Source organism: Silurus meridionalis, chromosome 6, assembly GCF_014805685.1.
Source record: "Silurus meridionalis isolate SWU-2019-XX chromosome 6, ASM1480568v1, whole genome shotgun sequence".
Classification (NCBI taxonomy): domain Eukaryota; kingdom Metazoa; phylum Chordata; class Actinopteri; order Siluriformes; family Siluridae; genus Silurus; species Silurus meridionalis.
The window spans coordinates 10,858,257-10,881,675 of NC_060889.1; the positions used below are offsets into that span (position 1 = coordinate 10,858,257).

Consider the following 23,419-nt stretch of genomic DNA (forward strand, 5'->3'; position numbering starts at 1 on the left):
GAAAAAAACAAAAAAACGAGAGGCTGGCATTGCACAAGAGGCATGGTGTCACCCTGCTGGAGACTTTAGAGGCGTGATGACAGAATGCCGATGCCCGCTTGATCTCTCGGCTCTTATCCAGTCACAGTTAGTGGATAGCTATTGCATACATTTACAGTAGGCAGTTTCCATTTTAGCCGGATAAATAAACAGTTACAGTCCGTGTTTCTTTTATGGGAGCACAGCAAAGCTGTATTCAGAAGTGATGCAAAGACACAGAATGATCAGGTAAGTTGTTTTGCAGCACAGATTAAAGCTCATAAACCTAAACATTACACCGCACTGGACGTTGTATTACTAAGCACAGAGGTTTTCAAGTCTGCTTTAAATACAGCAATTTTACTGAACTGAAAAACACTACAATCATATTAGCATTGTGGCTTTTATAGGAAATGGAGAGCTAGACATAATGTGCCCTTATTTCATTTGAAAGTGTGCTGGCTTAGGTGTCACAGTGGGTGTTCCAGTTACTGTATTCACAGTTTTCAAGCCAAGCCAGGTTGGTACACCTGTACAAAGACTGCATCTTCCTTAACAGTCTTAACCTGTCTGTTAAAAAAAGGTTTAAATCAGTGGCATCATTAAGTAAATACTTTGGAGAAAGCAGGTGACAATGGCATTTTATACATGTTTGCTGACATGACAGAGTTTCTCCATGCCAACAGACTCTCAGTGTAATTATTGAGGGATGTTGCTTGCGGTCTCCTTTGTCCGAGCCCTGGAATCAGAATCAATTTGTTCTCAGGTCTAAGTAACCTCACTAAGAAGACAGTAGAACTGATGGAGTTGATCTGTGCCTAGTTCTGACTTCTAGCCCACTCTCAGTAGAATATCGTAAAGCCTAAACTGTCATTGGCAACAAAAAAAACAACAACAAAAAAATTCCCCCCTCAACTTTGAAGCTCAACTCAGAAACAGGCCACTTTTTTTAGCCCGGGCTCAACAATCAACATGGCAGCTCACAACTTATATTTAAAACAAGATACACTTCATATGCTAGCATTTGCTTTAAATCAATCAACCTACAGATGGTTTAAGATGTTAATATATACCACTTAGTTGACTGGTTGTTTCTAACACTGACTTTATAGCTGAAACACATTGAGATGCTTCTAAGATAAGTTGAATGCTGCATTGAAATACTGCCCCCTATCCATAGCCCTGCAAATGCATTTGTCTCTGCAATGAATACAATAAAAGAGTTCAAATGCATATAGAGAATGATCTACACGATTGGCCATCCAAAAAGCATAGCACCCATCTCATGAATATAGTAAAATTATTCGGATGTCAAAATAGATATATTTTTTAAAAGCAACATTAAATAGACAAATTGCAGTTTGATTCAAGCCAGTTTTGGACAACAATCTACTGCTTTTTTTTTTTAGCTTCCCAAATTATAATTATGCCACAACATTAAAATAATGTTGAGTTATCATGTAATTCTAATCATAATCTGTTTGTGTGCACATTTCTGTTTAGGTTATCTGAAAGTCTAAAAATAAATAAATAAGTGCAATAAATAAAATGCTTAATTTTTCATGTGTCTAACTTATTATAATAGTTTTTTATTAAATCTGTTTGGGTCCAGCAGAGGGTTTTGATTCCCTGTTTTAACTCCCATACACACAATCTGGTCTATTTCAATCTACTGCATTACCAGTTAATAACACTTCAAACGACTAGGTTGAAAATCACTCCTGCACAAAGCTATGTTACTGTAAATCATGCCATTGTTCATGTTTAATGACTCTTTATCATGATCTGCCCAGTGTGTATAAACAAGGAATGTTCCTGTCCTGTTAGCATATAAATGTGCAGCTTAGGATATGGCTTGTGTGTGCCAGATTTCTCTCTCTCCTTCTCTCTCTCCATCACACACACACACACACACACACACACACACACACACTCTCTCTCTCTCTCTCTCTCTCTCTCTCTCTTCTCTCACACACACACTGTCTACACAGACACATGGATACACACACACACACACACACACACACACACACACACACACACACACACACACACACACACACACACACACACACACACACACACACACACATAAAAATCTCAAGAGAGAGAGAGAGAGAGAGAGAGAGAGAGAGAGAGACCAGTCCAGACAATATCAACATCATTTTACGTACAGCATTTGTAAGAACATGCCTCGGTTCAAATGGAAAGTTTCAGTAGGTAAAGATTATGTTTAAGGTTGTGTGCCATATTATCAATCATATAGTTTTATGACCTCTTTTATATTAATCTTGTAACATCATCCTTACAGGTTCATGTTGTTTTAAATGTTGAGTTAGACTAGTTTTGTCAATACATGCATGGCAAATGACAACAATAAAACACTTAGAAAATGATTGAACGTTTTTAATCACACCTGTAATACAATGCTGCAACTAGCTTGACCATTAATCCAAAAAAGACAAAACAATTACGATCAACACTTACCAAGTACCTCATTGCCAGACAGGATGATGCTCTACTATAATAACATGATTCAGCCCAAGTAAAGTCTTTTATCCTTAAGATTTATATTTTACTAGTTCCCATTACAGCTAATGTCTCCTTTTATATTCACACTGGCTGCTCTCTTATCATCTCATAACTAGGTATATAAACCTAGTCTATTCTTATCTAATTTAACCTAAGTTATAACAGGTGATTAAAAAAAAAAGGGTAAAAAGTCAGACCGTATTTGTGTACTAATTGAACCGAAGCATTTTTGTTTCCAAAAAATAATTTTTTAAAAAGGGTATTGCAACAAACTCAGAAAGAAAGTCAGAATCGCGAGTTTGTATCATGCAATTCTGAGAAAAAAAGGCAGAACTGTGAGATATAAACTTGCAATTGCGAGAAAAAAGACACAGAATTGTGTAATTATGCAACAACATTTTTGTATTTTTTATTCAGTGGCAGAAACAGGCTTCAATAGGAAACTAAGCTTTGTGTGATTCAGATTCCTCTATTAGTGAAACCGTGCTGAAAATAATCCTCTATAATCTTTTCCATTTCCATAGGACACGTCTTTGTGGACGTCTTTGACACTCCAGTGGTAAATCTCAGTAACACGAAATGAGTTTGTATGTATCTCGCAATTGCAAGTTTATATCACAATTCTGACTTTTTCTCTTGCAATAGCGAGTTTATATTTCGTAATTCTATAATAATATAATCTTGTTTTATTTTTTATTTAGTGGCGGACACGGGCTTCCATAATAATTAATAAAAAATAAGTTATTAATTTGTGTTATAGGTAAGCAGTGAGGCTGGTCATGATACTATATTAGTGTGCTTAAATATTTACTATGATAAACTCAGTGTTACAATTAAAACCATTAGAGTTGAAACTTTAATCGTAGGGTCATAAAACTATCAAACATACAGAAAAATTTGAAAGATAGAAACACACACAAAAAAATTTTAGTCAAGTGTTTTTAGTAATCATTCAATTATGCTGTGTCTCATTATAAACTAAACCATTATACCTAGCTATTTCCTTCAAACCATACAAAGATTATTGTTCAGTTCTTTGGTACTCATCTTTTGTTTTTGTTTTTTTTTGTAATTTAATTGGACAATATGTGCTTAGTCTATTCATTTTTAGTTTCTCCACCAAAGACATTCTGAAAAATCATTGATCAAGGAAGAAATCCACCGATTACTACACCAGTTATTATATTGCAAATGTTCATAAGCACTGCTGATGGTGTTATGGATACATTAGTGAAGCAGGATCACAATAAGTTAGTCCCATTAGTCTGAGCTTTTAGGCTTAGCACTAGGCTGTTCATTCTGTAGCTGCCAACACTGAATTATCAGTCTGGGCCAGCTGATTTCTGTCATTCTGCATTTTTTTTTTATAATCTTTTGTTTTTTGGCTTCCAAAACAAGTACTTATCCACATCATACCATTTAAGAACAGCAAATAATATAGATGAGAAGAAAACCAGCTTGTTTATACCAGACTGCCATACATGTACGGTTTGCACTGCTACATATGTCAATATTTTGGCTAGCATCAATGGATAGTGCAGATTTGAAATCAAGATTTTCTTTTTAGGAGTACAACATCTTAATTGCTGAGCTACCACTATCCCTTGAAAGTGTTTACAAAGGACCGAATTAAATTTTCATCAAATTTATTTATTTTTTTAATTTTAATTTTTTTTTTACAATCCTGTCTCAGAGGTCTACAGACAATTCCTTGGTCTGGTGTGTGCCTTTTCAAATCAGTGGTTAAGTCTTTGGGCATTCGCTGGGCTCTTGAACGAGGCCCTTAGCCCTCGTCTGTATAAATGAGATAATTGTAACTGCTCTATATAAGGGGGTCTGCCAAACACCATAGATGTAAAAAAAAATCATGCAATAACGATAAAGTAATTTACTATACACGGTAAACTCTGGTTTATAATCCCTACTTCATGTACTTTTAAAATCGGTTCTACAGAATCGCCTGCATCCTGAAGTAAATAACGTTAAGAATGTAAACAGGAAAAGGTTTGCACATATGTGATAAGGTCCGAGGGGAAGCTAAAAAGGTAATGAGCTCAGTGTGTCCCGGCATCTACACACAGCCTGTGAGTTAGTTTGTCACTGTTAGTGCTGACCAGATGTTAACAGGCCTATATGTTAATGACAGTCACAGCATCAGACTCACAAGCACACATCTTCAAAGACACTCGTTCAACAGAACCAGGCTAGAAAGTTCAGGAATTGTTCGACTCTCTGCTAAAGACTCCAGCCAAGAGTAAGCTCCAGAAAAGAACTGAGATTTTACTCCTTTGTTTAGAGGAAACAAAAACAACCGGGTCTATACTGAACTGCTGCACATAAGCGTGTGTTTAACAGTGTGGGAGCATGTCTGTGTATACTCATGCGAGTGTGTGTGTGTGTGTGTGTGTGTGTGTGTGTGTGTGTGTGTGTAAAGACATCGTTAAACAGGGACTCACCACGTCGGACTCCTCGCTGGTTGAGAGGTACATGTCTGTGTATAGCCAGTGTGTGAGTGTGAGGAAGATAGTGAACTACTCCACCCAGAAACTTTTCAGACAGGCCCAGAAGGAGGAGGAGAGAAAGGAAATCAATCGTCTCTCCTCGTTTCTGGGGGCTGCACTTCAGCTACTTTTTCTTTTCCTTTCCGAATTTGTGCAGCTGTGTGTAAGAAGTGCTGTGCAATGTGATCTGTGACCTCCTATGATCTTTAAAAAAATGCCTATTTATTTGTCTACGTAAAGTCTTGACGTACACTTACCACTCAACCTCCCTCCCTCCCTCTCTCTCTTTCTCTTTCTCTCTCTCTCTCTCTCTCTCTCTCTCTCTCTCTCTCTCTCTCTCTTGTTTCCCTTGCTCTGAAAAAACTTCACATTGGCAAAACATCCCTAAACACACACAGACACACACACACACACACACACACACACACACACACACACACACACACACAAATCGCAAGTACAATTTAACCCCAGAAAATTCCAGAATACACTTGTGTGTGTGTGTGTGTGTGTGTGTGTGTGTGTGTGTGTGTGTGTGTGTGTGTGTGTGTGTGTATACGATGTCCCGCTTCACATACTGCACAGAGCACATGGATAACATATGTGCCTGTGGTCACCTCATACACAGTTTGAAAGATCTGTTTTAAATAAAACGTAAAAACTTTACAGGGGCAGAAAAATTGGATCCAGGAAAAAGACATTGCCACATTCAGCTAGGGTTCAAGAAAGCTCTGGAAGCTTTTAAAAGATAACACAGGCAATCGGAGAGGACAGGAAAAAGGCTTCAATGAAATTCCACAAACTAAGGTATTTTAACTAACTGTATTATACATAAAATCATCATCTCTCAACCACAAGTAAAAGGTATATACTCAGCATACTAAGAATTTCAAATTATATTAAGAACATGCACCATAATCTTACAGCAACTCAAGAGCAATGAAAGACCCACATCAGTAAAAATGTGCTGATCATGCAGAGGTTCATCGGAGCTTTGCTCTGACAACTGATTTAACCAGCTTTCTACAACATGCTGCAATTAAGAAAATTGAACTAAACAAATAACTCAATGATTCACTTTCAGTAAGTGTTTTATCCTGGTCAGGGTGGCTGTAGATCCTAAACTAGATCCTAAGAGCTTAGGAAAACTGTGCATGAGGTGGGAATACACCATGTTTGGAATGGGATGACAGGGATTACCAGAAAAAAGTAAAATAGATACACAATAAGTATGCAAAAATAAGCAAAAGTGTTAGATAGCAATGTGAATGGTGTACAGTGAAGTTAATAAAAGTGTATTTATTCCAAAGATATCTAAATAGTGTATGTAGCTCAGGAACTGTTAACATTTACATTTAGGTAGGTCATTTTCAGCTGTGAGTCCCAAAGCGGGGGGCGAATGCTAGCAGGTTAAAATATTGTGACTGCTTTGCGCTGAGCAGGTTGCTGGGAATTTGGAGGCATATAAGGCATATAAATCACACTTTTCTACAATAACACAGGTAAAGAGATACAACAGACAGCAACTTAAGCATCTGCCACAATAAAAGTACAACATTTACAGTGCATCCAGAAAGTATTCACAGTGTTTCACTTTCCCCCATTTTGTTACATTACAGCCTTATTCCCAAATGGATTACATTTATTAATTTCCTCAAAATTCTACAAACAATATGACATAATGACATTGACAATGTGTTTGAAATATTTGCTTTTGCTCAATACTTTGTTGAAGCACCTTTGGGACCAATTACAGCCTCAAGTCTTTTTGAGTATGTTGCTACAAGCTTGGCACACCTATATTTGGGCAGTTTCTCCCATTCTTCTTTGCAGAACCTCTCAAGCTTCATCAGGTTGGATGGGGAGCTTCGGTGCACAGCCATTTTCAGATCTCTCCAGAGATGTTTAATTGGGTTCAAGTCTGGACTCTGGCTGGGCCACTCAAGGACATTCACAAAGTCTTTCTGTAGTCATTCTTTTTTTTTATCTTTGCTGTTCATCAAGTATGTCTCTGTGCATTGCTGCATTCATTTTTTCCTCAATCCTGTCTAGTCTCCCAGTCCCTGCCACTGAAAAACATCCCCACAGCATGATGCTGCTACCACCATAATTCACTGTAGGGATGGTATTGAAGGTGATAAGCAGTGCCTGGCATTTAGGCCGAAGAGTTTAATCGTTGTTTCTCAAGGTCTAAGAGTACTTCAGGTGCCTTTTGGTGGGCTGTCATGTGTCTTTTACTGAGGAGTGACTTCCGTCCGGCCTCTCTACCATATAGACCTAATTGGTGGAGTGCTGCAGAAATGGTTGTTCTTCTGGAAGGTTCTCCTCTCTCCACAAAGAAATGCTGGAGCTCTTTCAGAGTGACCATCGGGTTCTTGGACACGTCCCTGACTAAGGTCCTTCTCCCCATTGCTTAGCTTGGCCAGGCGGCCAGCTCTAGAAGGAAACCTGTTAATTTTTTTTTTTTACAATCCTGTCTCAGAGGTCTACAGACAATTCCTTGGTCTGGTGTGTGCCTTTTCAAATCAGTGGTTAAGACTTTGGGCATTCGCTGGGCTCTTGAACGAGGCCCTTAGCCCTCGTCTGTATAAATGAGATAATTGTAACTGCTCTATATAAGGGGGTCTGCCAAACACCATAGATGTAAAAAAAAAGCATGCTGTACGATACATTTGGAGTTATGGCCAGTAATTTACTCCAATAAATTTTTCCAATTATGAATGATGGCGGTCACTGTGCTCACTGGGACCTTCAACGCTTCCCCAGATCTGTGCCTCGATACAATCCTGTCTCAGAGGTCTACAGACAATTCCTTGGACTGTTGTGTGCCTTCATGTCCAATCAACTGAATTTACCACAGGTGAAAATTTTTTTTAATTTGTTATAAATTTGCAAAGATTAAAAATATTTTTATGGGGATTCATTATGGGGATTGTTTGTAGAATTAAAAAAAATAATAATGAATTTCATCCATTTTGGAATAAGGCTGTAAAAAAATGTGCTGTGAATACTTTCTAGATGCACTTTAATAAACTTAGTGGGCTACTTTCTAAAAAAATTGAAATTATAAACTGCTAATAAAGCCCAGACGTTTCTACTTTCATATGAGTCATTAACCGCTACTGTGCAGTGTGACATCAAAAATCAATTCAACGCTTAACACACGCATCCAAAAATGGGTGGAATAAGTTAATCAGTATATTTATTATTGAAGCATACAGAAACCTTGATTAATACAAAAATACAATTAAAAAGAATTAACAATAAGTATAAGAGACTAAATAATGAAATGCGATAATGAGATAAATCATTTTTGATAATACTGTATACCATTAACATAAATATATATTATTAGATTTTTTAACGTATATTTTAATAATAAGGTCAGCTGGTGTCACATCCTCAATACTTTCTGTAGTATGTAAAATAATGTATGTTTACCGCAAATCTTTTTTCTTTGTGTTGCTCAGTCTTTCATTTCATTAAGTCTGGATTACAAGAATAAATTTTCTCACATAAAACTATTCCATACTTGTGTAAGCTGCTTTCTGCTTTGTCTTTCAGCTAGAACACTATCAGCTGGTACAAATGATTTAAACAAAAATGAAGAACATGGATTTTGTCTTTAAAATACACACATTTACTGTGGCCAGAAACATTAGTTTAGTCATAGTTTATATTATTTTCATGAGCTAGAGTTAGCAGGCTGGTTGTCTACCACCAGTCTGGCAAAAACATGGTGCCTCAGGGAAAGTAAAGCAACTCCTTCCTCTTTAACCAGAGCTAAACATTATTGCTACTCAGCTATCATTAATCAACAAATTTATTCTGTGAGCCATGTGCTGTCTATTATCCTGCAGGCGCTTTAATCAGGTCAGCTAATCATGCACAGAGTCCTGTAAGCTGAATCACAATGCTAGCTAACTGGCTATTGCTAGCTAAATATATGTACAAGCTCTTTTTAAAAGTGGAAGGTTATAGCAAAAAAGAAAGTCAACTGCTAGATTAACATACAGAAAAGAAGGTTCTAGATTTATATAATGATTATTATATGTTATATATTTATTATAAGATGATAGTACAAACTGCCTCACATTTTTGTTACTGAAAAATTTTAAATGTTTGTCTGTGTACAGTATGCTTATTTAATGAAAGTGTGTTTGTGTTTGTGTGTGTGTGTGTGTGTGTGTTTTCAAAAGAGGCCATTATACTGTTTCAGTGGTATTTTCTTAATTCTTTATTTTATAAGATAGCAAAAGTTACACAAACAACTTAGAAAACACACGTGGGATCTCATTATTGAAAAGTCTCGATCAAAAGACGCTACAAAGCATAATATGTACCATGGAACACTATCAACACCAAGGTCATTAACAAAAAAATAATAGATTTGGGTACCACTGTCACCAGAATAGGATGTACCTCTGAAATTTATATTTAAAAAAAGGAAAAGGAAAAAAAGAATGAAAGTATGTAAGCGTATTACGGAAGCTGTCAAGAGACCTACAGCAACATTAAAGCAGTTGCAAGAATATCGGGCAAGTACTCCTCACTCCCTCCTAGTCACTTCAATCTCTTACTAAGGGTTAGGAAAGTTAGGCAAAGGCTCTTTTTCATGAAATGTTAGCTTAAACTATCACCCTGAACTATATGGCAAAATGTGCCATGGTTTAAAGAAATCAGGGTAACACTTTTTGCGTATACTTAAAAAAGATATGTATAGAGTAACAACAAAAGAGTTTATTACCAATAAAACATTATACCCATGGCAAAGCATGGTGGTGGCAGCACCTAGCTGTGGAGCTACTTCTCTTCTGCTGGAACTGAGGCTCTAATAATGATAATTTTTTGCTACAAAAACTGTAGGCTTACAGTATAGCTGAATGTAAAGAAGCATTTTTCCTTTCAGCATGACAATGAGGCAAAGCAGAAATTCAAGACAATCAAGAAACGGCATTAAAGAATTTGGAAAATGAACTGTGTGAAATAAAATTGCTAAAACATTATATATTTGGTAGATTCTTGTCCATAAAGTGCCACTAAGTGCTAAATTACAAACAAATATGTGTATTATGTATGTATTGGGTGTGCAAACTAGTTATAGTAACATATTCTATCTAAAAGTTTCCACTGGTTTTTATTTGGTGGGTATATAAAATTTAACAGCAAAGCACCACCTGATTAAATTTTCACACAATCTGAAAACAATAAGTATTAATCATCATCAACTAAACACAAAGCACTAATATTACCATTTGCTAAGATAATATTTTAAAGCACCTTGCCATGCACTATTTAGTTTATATGTATTTATGTAAAATACATTTTTGCCAGCATGAGTTTTAATATTAAAATACAATTTCAAATCCAATCCATGCACAAACATTATATATAAATCAATTTAAATGCCTTACCCTAGTCACCAGAGCTTTATGTGTTGAAGGCTTTGAAAGTGTGTCCAACATAGCAAGCAGAGCCAAAATGATCAAGCTTAAGCACTGGTGCAATCTTAAGTTGATCGTCTACTGCTGATGTACTAACTGAGGTCATGCTCAAGCAATGGAATATACATTTGAAAACACTTCTGCACTACAAGTTCATCTAACAATGCACAACTGAATCAATATAGTACTCGATGCATTCCTGGTGCAGCACAACTGAGATGACTGATCAGCTGACCGGGTGAAAGCAAAAACCCACAGCTCCAACTGGGGCATTGACACACACACACACACACACACACACACACACACACACACACACACACACACACACTCTATGTGGGTAAAACATTTAGTTAATAATCATGCATAAAAGAAAGGTAAGCATAAACCTATTTACACAGCAAGTCAATAAATGGGATATATAAGGAAGCAAGTCAGTCAGCTCTCAAACAGCGGAATGTAAAAATATTAAATAAGGGCCAAATACAAAATAACTAAGTCAAAGGATCTCGAAAAGGATGTCCATGCCCCGACGAGTTAGTTAGTGATATACAGTGCAATATAATATAAGGTACCATAATTATTTATGGTAATATCCTGTTTATGTCAATGTATGTATGTGTGTGTGTGTGTGTGTGTGTGTGTGTGTGTGTGTGTGTGTGTGCATATATATAAAATGAACAAACAAACAAAAATAAATAAATATATATATATATATATATATATATATATATATATATATATATATATATATATATATATATATATATATATTTATATTTATATGTGTGTGTGTGTGTGTAATACACATATTCATACTCAACTTTTCAGCAAAGGAGTTTAATGCAATCCTTTTTTATGTTTGGAACATTTAAATCTGAGTTCTCTTAGGAAAGTAGTGGACCGCAAGTTTGTTTAGTCTCTGCCTTTAAATAATTATATATATTATAATTAAACTTGAAAACATACACAACAATTGCAGGGTTATAAATAAATAAAAAACTATAGTTATAGATATATCACTGTGGCCACTCACTCCGTACCGAGAAATAGATTTGTTTGAAATAATAATTTTATAATAATGATTTTCCGTTTGTTTAATTTTATTTAATCAATTTATTTTGTGCCAATTTCTTTGATTACCTAATTTGATCAACATATAAAAGAATTACTGCATTTATTTAATTTATTCTGTTTTAATTTTTATAAAAATATTATAAAATATTATTTTATATATTATTTAACAAAGCAGGCATTTTATTATGTGTGAACAAATTTTGATGATCAGTAATGTTAGTAATAATAAACTTCATTAATAAAAACGACAAGCAATTTTGTTTTGCATTAACCGTACCAAAATGTAACCGAACCGTGATTAAAAAACCAAGGCTGTACCGAAACATGAATTTTGCGTAACATTACACCTTTAATATATATATATATATATATATATATATATATATATATATATATATATATATATATATATATATACCAAAGGTGTTCAGTAGGGTTGGGGTCAGAGCTGTATAGTCCCCTACTGTATATATATATTAGGGATGTAATGGTACATCAAATTCATGGTTTGGTACATCCCTCAGTCTTTAAATCACAGTTAATTTTTGGTGCAGTTAAGGGGAAGAAATGCAAAACAAAATTGTTTTTATTAGTTTTTATTAACAAAGTTTATTATTACTAACATTTGTGACCATCAACATTTAAACAGTTTACATTTTAAATAAAATGCCTGCTTTGTAAAAAAAAAAAAAAAAAAAAAAAGATGAATAAACCTTTGCCAAGCATCCAAAATCCAACTGCAAACTTGTATATCCCTTAAATCCCTCTGCCCCCAAAAACACAAACACACACACAATACATTCAAATGAAATATACAGACAAGTAATAATTATAATAAGGAAACGCAAATAAAAATAAATAATATTGTGACTAAATACAAAATAAATGTAATACTAACAGATGCCTCAACAACCACACCATCGAAGAAAACAAGCTCAAATTCTACACTACAAATTCTACACAATTGCATGTTTTTTTATACAAATTATAATATAGATAGCTTGGTGTAGATAATGTGTAAAAATTTGTTGTGACAAACAACAAATATTTCATGTAAATACCAGCCAATGCTGATGGGAAATACATATCTTCTTGTATTGGCTGATAGATGATAGAAATGAGATGTTTTAATGATAAACACTAAAATGATTACATTAGAGTCTTGTAAGTCAGCAGTACACACCGCAGTGCCTTGAATTTTGCTTTCCCATCTCTAATACATCTTGTTAAACCCCAGCAGGGCTTAAAATGAAAATGTATATTAGTTTTTTTGTTATTGTAAAATTATAAATATTAAAGGTCAACACTGACACAAATGTCACCTCACTACGCCTAAACAATTCGGACATAAATATAAGGATGTTGCAAACACAAACAACACAATAATGTAACCACTAAGAAAGTTCAATAAAATAGTTAGAGATAAAAGGCATAGAGATAAGGAAAGAAATAAAAATATAAGTAGGCACACACACATTACACTTGAAATGATTGACATTACCTTAACTTTCTTAGACATTCTTGCGTTCCCAAAGTGCCACAAGGACACTTTGGCTTTCTGCAGCTGCCACACTCAACCCCATCAATAATAAAGGCCCTAGCTCTCATTCACACTTTGAGCAGTTTCCTATTACAGTAATGAGAGACATAGCATTACAGGAAAGTGTAGATTTTAACTAGCACAATGCAAGTCCATTGTTTGCCTAAATAAACACTGAAAAGCAAGTTTAAATAACACACTTGGTTCTCTGACAGTTCTTGATTAACTGGGAAACAAACCAAATCCGAACATCTGAACATGCATATGCATCAACGTTTCCGAACATGACTCCTTTAACAAACTATAACGAAATACAAAGAGTGCTACCAATATCTAGGAATTAGACTGACTGTTGAAGATAGAGATTAAAGACAGAGAGCAGAATTCACTTAGATGTTCACAGGATGTGGAGAACTGACCACAGCAAGCTGACAGATGCTGTGGTGAGTCACATGACATACTCCAGACACCATCTGGAACCATAATCCTTTGGTGTGGAGATAAATGGCCTCAGTCCTGATATCCCTGACTGCCACAAAAACCTCAGGAACTCGATTCAAACTCTGCAAATTTCAAATGGATTGCAGCAGTGACAACAGTGTGTAGAGAAATTAGCATTAGACTACAGAAAGTGTTATGCAAAAATCATGTACGACATTTTTGACCAAGTTTAGGCTTGAGCTTTGGAAATTGGGTAAACCACTGGTATATGTTAAAGAAAAGAATACACATTGCAAAATTGAGTAAGTCTGCTTTAAAACTCAGAGGACCAATGAATAACTATTAAAGGTAAAATTATTATATAAAAAATGTATATAATAAAATGTATTATATAAAAATTATCTAAGTTATTTAAGCAAATTGTTGCAAGTTGCAAGTGCAAGTTATTAGTTGTGACTAGATTTGTTTTATACATTTTACAAAAACTTTAGGGGCATAGATGAATAGATAAATTCAGCCTAAATTGGCTTAGCATCCAATATAAGGTTCCCATACTTGTGGTCATGACCACTGATTTATATTTGGGGTTATGAGAGAAATGTCTTCTTTTGTATTATTTATTAATTTTTTTAAATAAATATTAAACATATTAAAGTTATTGATACAGGTATTATTTATTAGTAAAAAAAAGCCATTATTAATATAGGCTTTTAACTGTATTGACATAGTGTAGGTCCCCGAAAGAAATGGAAATATTTCCCAATCTATCTACCTCTACTAAAAATATCAATGCGGTGTCTCAAATTATTTGTGCACTATTCTAAACTATTATTGAGTACTAACAGATCAGTTTGTGCACATTGTCAACATTGTGCATTAAATTTGTTTATTGCATAAATATTTTATAGACTTGGAAACCTGACAGACAGAGAGGTTTTAGCTCTGACGTCCCATCAGTTTAATGCCTTTTTAATCCTCTGGAACATGAATTAAGCATGTGAGTGTGTGAAAAATGACACTCACGTTACTGTTGCTACTGCGCATTCACGTAAAGTCATGCGTCAAGAATAAACCAGGTCACTCTGTAGCACACTTATGCATACACACATACTTATGTAGTACACTTATAATATCACAACACATCCTACTAGGCTGTTCAACGAATTTTCCTTTTGTTTTTTAGTAACTAGCATTCAAATTTTAACATGTAACTTTTTTTTTTACATACATACAGTGCATTCGGAAAGTATGACAATGCACATTAGAGCAGAAATTAAAAAAAAAGTGAAAGGGGTCTGTATGATTTCTGAATGCACTGAAGATTGTACAAAGAATGATCCGTGTCAGTAAACACTACTAAAACATTACTATGTGCCATGACACATGTACACTATATAGACAAAGGATACCAGACTGTAAGATTCATGTTTATTTTTTAGTAAGTTGTTCATCAGTTCACATCAATGCAAAAATATACAGCTTGGTCTCTGCTGTACACCAACCGGTACGAAAATATAAATGTTTTATAAGAAATGTTTTCATTATAATATAATAAAATTGTCTTAGGACTAAAATTATGATGAACAGTTTTGCACTCAAGTCTTCATCAATTAACAGTTGATAACTTCAGCAATAGTTTCATCTTAAAACTTGTGAAAAAGTGACTCTGATGATTATATTCATAAGTTGCTCCTAAGCTAACTTTTTAACTATATAACATAAAAAGTGAATCTATTTATAATTGCAAATGCACACACACACACACACACACACACACACACACACACACACACACACTCTCTCTCTCTCTCTCTCTCTCTCTTTCAAGTCCCTATCCTGATCGTAACTAGACAACACTCACCCAGGAGACTTTCTTGCTCTTGAGTGATTTGGGCATGGCCGTGTGATGACTCAAAGGAAAGGCCTCAGCCTCACACTCACTGCGATGTTGTCATGGACTGGTTCCAAGAGCAAGTCGAGAGGGTCCATGTGGAGCTCCATTTAAATCAGCTCTGAGCGCGTGATGTGTCAGAAATATCTCCTATATTTTAGCTTCATATAACCATTGAAACAATAACCCAGTTTCGGGAACTTCACTGGTAGCTAAAATCTAAGCAGGAATGATGGCATAATAAACAGACCAAGAAAACGAGAAAGTGCCGAAAATACTTTCTCCTTGGAAGGTGATAACGGATCCTGTGAAGCAAGGTGAGAAACCTCCCATTATGCTTCCTTTTTGTTGCCCATGGAAACTCTCAACAATGAGGTGGGAGACATTTGAAGATGTAAAACTCCACCCAGCTGGGACTGAGAAAGACCACCAATTATGGAGCGAGGATTTGGCAGCTGCTGCCACGCATGAGACAGGTATTACTACAGAAATACATGGAAAGGGGTGGGGAGACAGTTGACATGGAGTAAGCGGTGACAATGAGGTAAACTGGGGATTATGCATTTACAATGTGCATAGGGCTTGGGGCATAGAGATTTCTACATGCAGAACATAAAAAACCCCAGCTTTACCCAAATCTGTCCCAATCTTTACATGTTCACGTCCTCATTGAAATTAAATATCCTCTTTTTCTTTCTGTCACCATTGTTTTCACATTGCTGAGTCTTTCATTTTTGTTTTGCACTGCTTTGGAGGGAAAAGGTGATTCAGCAGGAACATAGAAGTCACGTTTAGTGAACAGAAAATGCTGAATGTTGAAACTAAAATTCTCTCTTGTCATCTCCCATCGATTATATCGCTTTCACTTTAGCAATAAAATCTCTTCGCTGGACCACCTTGCTGCATTCTTACTTTATTTTACACTTCCATTCGACCACTTTGTTCACTCAATACCATTACCACTGCATTCTTCCATCAGTTCCTTTTTCTCGCCTCCCTGCAAGCTGCTAGTGTTTTTGTGCCTGTATAATTCACACACATACACGCACACACACGCACACGCACACACATGCACACACACACATGCACGCACACACACATTGTGGAAGCTTTGGACTATTTGGAACGGATATATAATGGAAATCAAGGCTGCTCATTATTATTTTTAGCAGTGTGAATTATGTAATGTTTGGGCACTGATACAGTTAATGACACCACACACACACACACACACACACACACACACACACACACACACACACTATTGGTAATTAGACCTTTAACCATCTGTCTCTGGGCTTAATGTAAATGCAGATAAAATTCACTAATATATATATATATATATATATATATATATATATATATATATATATATATATATATATATATATATATATATACACGCACACACACATGTTTGCACTGCTATGCTTCTAAGCAGCTTTCTTTAACATTATTATAAATGCAGCTATGAATACACTTTCTAAACCTCAATCTAACCATGACCATAACATCTCAATCCAAACTTTTTGGCCCTTTTTTTACATAAAGGTTGCAAATTTGTAGGGCAGTTTTCCTTGTGTTGACCAGGCCAATGCTTGCACAAGGTCAATCTTATTAGATATCCATATCCTTTTGGGCATCATATCACAAGATCTAAAACATAAAAACTTGTATAGGCTGATGAGAGTGGAGCATAATGTTATCTTTTGCCATTATAGCCCATATGTCTCAAGGTTCAAAATGCTGAAATTTTTATACAGTGAGGAAAATAAGTATTTGAACACCCTGCTATTTTGCAAGTTCTCCCACTTAGAAATCATGGAGGGGTCTGAAATTGTCATTGTAGGTGCATGTCCACTGTGAGAGACATAATCTAAAAAAAAAATCCAGAAATCACAATGTATGATTTTGTAACTATTTATTTGTATGATACAGCTGCAAATAAGTATTTGAACACCTGTCTATGAGCTAGAATTCTGACCCTCAAAGACCTGTTAGTCTGCCTTTAAAATGTCCACCTCCACTACATTTATTATCCTAAATTAGATGCACCTGTTTGAGGTCGTTAGCTGCATAAAGACACCTGTCCACCCCATACAATCAGTAAGAATCCAACTACTAACATGGCCAAGACCAAAGAGCTGTCCAAAGACACTAGAGACAAAATTGTACACCTCCACAAGGCTGGAAAGGGCTACGGGGAAATTGCCAAGCAGCTTGGTGAAAAAGGTCCACTGTTGGAGCAATCATTAGAAAATGGAAGAAGCTAAACATGACTGTCAATCTCCTCGGACTGGGGCTCCATGCAAGATCTCACCGTGGGGTCTCAATGATCCTAAGGAAGGTGAGAAATCAGCCCAGAACTACACGGAGGAGCTGGTCAATGACCTGAAAAGAGCTGGGACCACCGTTTCCAAGGTTACTGTTGGTAATACACTAAGACGTCATGGTTTGAAATCATGCATGGCACGGAAGGTTCACCTGCTTAAACCAGCACATGTTCAGGCACGTCTTAAGTTTGCCAATGACCATTTGGATGATCCAGAGGAGTCATGGGAGAAATTCATGTCTTCAGATGAGACCAAAATAGAACTTTTGGGTCATAATTCCACTAAATGTGTTTGGAGGAAGAAGAATGATGAGTACCATCCCAAGAACACATCCCTACTGTGAAGCATGGGGGTGGTAGCATCATGCTTTGGGGGTGTTTTTCTGCACATGGGACAGGGCGACTGCACTGTATTAAGGAGAGGATGACCGGGGCCATGTATTGCGAGATTTTGGGGAAACAACCTCCTTCCCTCAGTTAGAGCATTGAAGATTGGTCGAGGCTGGGTCTTCCAACATGACAATGACCCGAAGCACACAGCCAGGATAACCAAGGAGTGGCTCTGTAAAAGCATATCAAGGTTCTGGCGTGGCCTAGCCAGTCTCCAGACCTAAACCCAATAGAGAATCTTTGGAGGGAGCTCAAACTCCATGTTTCTCAGCGACAGGCCAGAAACCTGACTGATCTAGAGAAGATCTGTGTGGAGGAGTGAGCCAAAATCCCTCCCGCAGTGTGTGCAAACCTGGTGAAAAACTACAGGAAACATTTGACATCTGTAATTGCAAACAAAGGCTACTGTACCAAATATTAACATTGACTTTCTCAGGTGTTCAAATACTTATTTGCAGCTGTATCATACAAATAAATAGTAAAAAAAAATCATACATTGTGATTTCTTGATTTTTTTTTTTTTAGATTATGTCTCTCACAGTGGACATGCACCTACGATGACAATTTCAGACCCTCCATGATTTCTAAGTGGGAGAACTTGCAAAATAGCAGGGTGTTCAAATACTTATTTTCCTCACTTTAACTTTTTATAAGTGGTGCCCCACTGGTTTATAGACCAAAAGCAATTGGCACAAACTAACATAATCATTACTTAGCCAGTAATATAATCAATTTGTGCTTAAAGTCTGGAACCCACAGACATCATTTTTCCTAGTGATGTCTTTATTTCCTGCTTGCCCATGAGGCATTTTGACTGCAGTTTTATATCATTCTGATACATGTTGATCTCTGTGTCTCAGAATATTGTGTTAGAACTGTAAACTGTAAGAAGTTATAGGCAAACTATAACTGTCCTAATTTTATGAGGTTTACTAGAGTTTTGCATCTTATGGTAAACCCATTGTATTTCCAGGGCACCAGTTCATTCTTTCCTATTAGGAATATCACTATACACTTGATTTGGGCACGCCTAATGTTTTTGCTATCACTCCAATTTTTCAGCCTAATGATGGCTTGCTTCAATTGCAGTTCCAGCTGCTTGGAATTCATATTAAGTTCACAGTAAGAGATTCCATATGCAGAGCGCAAGAAAAACTCTAGACGTTTTATATGCTTATTGAAGGTGAGAACACAATTACAATAATATTCTAATTCTTTTTAACACACCTATATAATGAGTTGTAAATCCTTTAATCCAATTTGGATTTGGAATGTCCGAAGAGCAAACCTAAAAAATATTGAGCAAATACTGATTACCGAAAAATATAGAACTGCTACACCATTGTCCAAATTATTATGAACCTTTCTTTATATCCACTAACCAATGAAATCAGTCAATTTTTAAGATTGCCCAGCCCAATCAACATCCACATCCACAACATCCACACTCTCCAAATACACAACGATTAAAACAGGTGGTTACAAGGTAAAGGCAATATCTATGATGCCCTCTAGTGAGTGACTGTAGTACATTTTTGACTCCATACACACCTAGAATTCAGATTCATTCAGAGTTTTGGTTGCTGTATTCATGCAAACATTTTGTTCCTTTGCAAAAAGTACATTTTTAAACATTAATAGATGATGATCAGAGTTAACTGAGAGATAGCACTGACAAGCTTCCTCAAGCTCTTCATTTACCAGTACTGTAGATGGCATAGAATGTCTGAAATGTTTATCTAATTGTTCAAACAAAGAAGCATTGTAGAATAAGAACAAGAACAAGAATTGTAGATTGTAACATTATTGTAATCTACTACATTACCACAGCTTCTACATTAACAGATTTACATTATCTGACAAATATACACCGTATACAGTACAGACCAAAAGTTTATATATATTATATATACAGTACAGACCAAAAGTTTGGACACACCTGCTCATTCAAAGAGTTTTCTTTATTTCAATGACTATGAAAATTGTAGAGTCACACTGAAGGCATCAAAACTATGAATTAACACATGTGGAATTATATACATAACAAAAAAGTGAACTGAAAATATGTCATATTGTAGGTTCCTCAAAGTAGGCATCAAGAGAATGCCAAGAGTGTGCAAAGCAGTAATCTAAGCAAAAGGTGGCTACTTTGAAGAACCTACAATATGACATATTTTCAGTTGTTTCACACTTTTTTGTTATGTATATAATTCCACATGTGTTAATTCATAGTTTTGATGCCTTCAGTGTGAATCTACAATTTTCATAGTCATGAAAATAAAGAAAACTCTTTGAATGAGAAGGTGTGTCCAAACTTTTGGTCTGTACTGTATGTAAGGTACACCCCTAACATTTCAGCAGCCATTTTATTACATGTTCTTAAGGGACAATACTACAGAAATAATATTTTTATTTATTTCTCACTAAAACAAAACAACAACAGAGCCGATCAGTCAACACATACAGCATACACTCAAGCATATTAATACCAACAATATAATGCTAATATGAGAAAGTGACCATGGAAAGGCAAAGGACAACTCAAAACAAGAGGGAAACAATTACAAATGAGTAAACAAAACAAAACACAAAAAAGAAAAACATAAATCAGGGCTAGGGTCTTGCCTGTAGAGTAAGTAAATCCCACAAAGGGGCCCATATCCACCAGAATACATCGGATTTATTCTGCAAGTCATACGTAAGGTTTTCCAAAGAGAGAAGATTAGCCATTTGTGCTAAACACATCTTTAAAGTTGGTACCTGTGGTTATGACTATAGAATAAGTATCCATTTCTTTGCCAAATAAGTAAAAACTTTCTTTCGGCTACTCCTATTAGGGGTCGCCACAGCGGACCATCTGCATGTTTGATTTGGCACATGTTTTTACGCTGGATGCCCTTCCTAACACAACCCTCCCCATTTATCCGGGGTTGGGACCGGCACTAAGGCTTGCGCAACCCTAATGGCTGGGGTTGGTTTCCTGACCGGGGATTGAACCCGGGCCGCATCGTTGAGAGCGCCGCATCCTAACCACTAGACCACCAGGAAACCTATAAATAATGATATTTAATAAAGACTGTGAGTCAGTAGAGAAATCCAATGATGTTTTGCAATTTAGTAAATAGATAGTTGGAGACAAAGTAAAATTTCTATCCAGGGTCTTTTAAACCATATCATGTACCTCATGCCAAAAAGGTTTGATATTCTTACAGTCCCAAAATAAATGCATCAACGTTCCTCTTTCAGATTTGCATTTAAAACACATCTGAGATACATTTGGGTACATTTTGTGGAGGCGTACTGGGGTATGATATATCCTGTATATAAATGTTACGTTTTGCTCATGCACAGAGCTTGAGATTGATTTATGAAAAACCTCCTCACGTATAGAGAGCTATTCGTCATCAGTAAATGACTGGCCCATATCCCTTTCCCAAACCTTTCTCAAAGTATCCAAAGGAGAAGAGTTTCCTGATAACAGAGAATACAGATATGAAATCTGCCCCTTTAGTGCCCCCGGAAGAAAAAGACTATTTTCAACATCAGAAAAAAAATTCACAGCGAATTTTCCCCTGTCTCATTTCAGACTGAAGAAAATCTTAAGACTGGGGGAAACATTTTAAGTATTTGCATTTCGCACTGGTGGATTATAACCAGGTTATCTGACCCTGACCCACAGCACGAGGACTCAACTTTTTGATCGACCCTTGTGAGGCCTATTCTTGGAAAACCTCTGTATGATGCTGGCCACTGTACTGTAACTCAGTTTCAGGTTGTTACAAATCTTGTTAAAGCCTACGCCATCTTTGTGGAGAGCAACAATTTTAATTCTGAAATTTCCGAGTTCTTTGCCATTAGTTGTCATGTTGAAAATTCAGTGGTCAGTATAATAGAATTGTATGCAAAGCACCAAATTTTAACTGCTCTACTACAAGATACACAAATTTGGATGGTCCTGTCAAGCAGACAAAATCATGAACATGATGAATAGGACCTTTGGCTTTGCATGGTTAATCAAAGTTACTTCAGATGACTGTAATTGTGCTTGTGTTTGTAGTATAAGTGACTTCACATCTGACTTTACACTACATTTTAAGTGCTTATTTATATTGTCTTTTTTTTTCATCAAACTGGCAGAGTGAATACATTACCCTTCAGCCCCTGCGCGTCACATGACCGGTCATGTGTCACTGAGCACTCACACCTGTTTTGTGTTGTCATTATTTAGCGCCCCCTACTTAAGTACCGGTTGTCAAGGTTTGTCTTGTCTTATGTCTGTGTCGTTGTGTGATCTATGTGTCATCGATGTATGAGTTTGAGAAACTTCATTAGGTTTTATCAGACACACACACACACCCCTCACACACACACCAATACATTTTTTTTAATCACCAAGCATTTGTTTTACTTATGCACCAAGTCTCAAATCAAGCACCAAAATCTGCCAGAATGCGGTTATCCGGCCATTAAAACCGTCCGTGTGAAAACATAGCAACGGTTCTGTTTTATGTCCTTATGATTTCCGTAATCTTTTCCTTGAAAACATTTACAAGAATATTACAAGAAAAATGTCTTCATGCTCTATGTTGAGTTTGGTTTCACTTATAATAAACATACATTTGTGTAAAGCATCCATATTTGTCCACGCCCATGTTGATTAGAGTATTAAAAACTTACAAAGTATTAATTTAAGGTACATTTAAAACAGATAAAAATGTGCAATGAAGTTGCGATTGATCACAAGTTAACTCATGCCAATCGTGCGATTAATCACGATTAAATATTTGAATTTATTGACAGCCTTAATATATTTCTATGTAGGCTAATATACAGCAATTAACTGGAACAGAAACAGCTGTGTAGAAGGCTTCAATCTGGGTGAAGATCAGCCAGATTCTGCTACTAGGGTGAGGTTGTGGAAGACAGTTACTTGTCACAGGACAGACGCCATGGCAAGATTCAGCACAGCAACAAGATTTGAGGAAGTTATACTGCATCAGCAAGGTCTCTCCCAGGCAAATATTTGAAAGCAGACAGGGGTTGCAAGATGTGCTGGTAATACTTTTTTTGAAGAAGCACAAAGAAATGGGAAATGGGAAGCACCATAGACCGGCAGCAAAGTGGTCGGGCAAGGAATGCACCAAATGAAAGACACATCATTCTTACTTCTATTCAACATTGTTGTCCAGCAGTGCCATCAGCAAAGAGCTAGCGAAAACCAGTGGGACCCATGTACACCCATCAACTGTCTGA

General features: G+C 36.1%; 1 protein-coding gene across 3 annotated transcripts in view; it reads right to left on the minus strand.

Moving 5' to 3' along the window:
• cacnb2a (calcium channel, voltage-dependent, beta 2a) overlaps window positions 1–23,419 on the minus strand; it is a 72,752-nt gene that overhangs the window by 35,970 nt on the left and 13,363 nt on the right. Inside the window, exon 1 of one of the 3 annotated variants that reach the window (XM_046850648.1) lies at window positions 5,007–5,142. The exons of the other annotated variants lie outside the window; for them this stretch is intronic. Coding sequence (XP_046706604.1) covers window positions 5,007–5,039 — 33 coding nt within the window. The 5' untranslated portion in view covers window positions 5,040–5,142. Of the gene's footprint in view, window positions 1–5,006; window positions 5,143–23,419 lie in introns of those variants that run through there. 3 annotated transcript variants of the gene reach the window in all.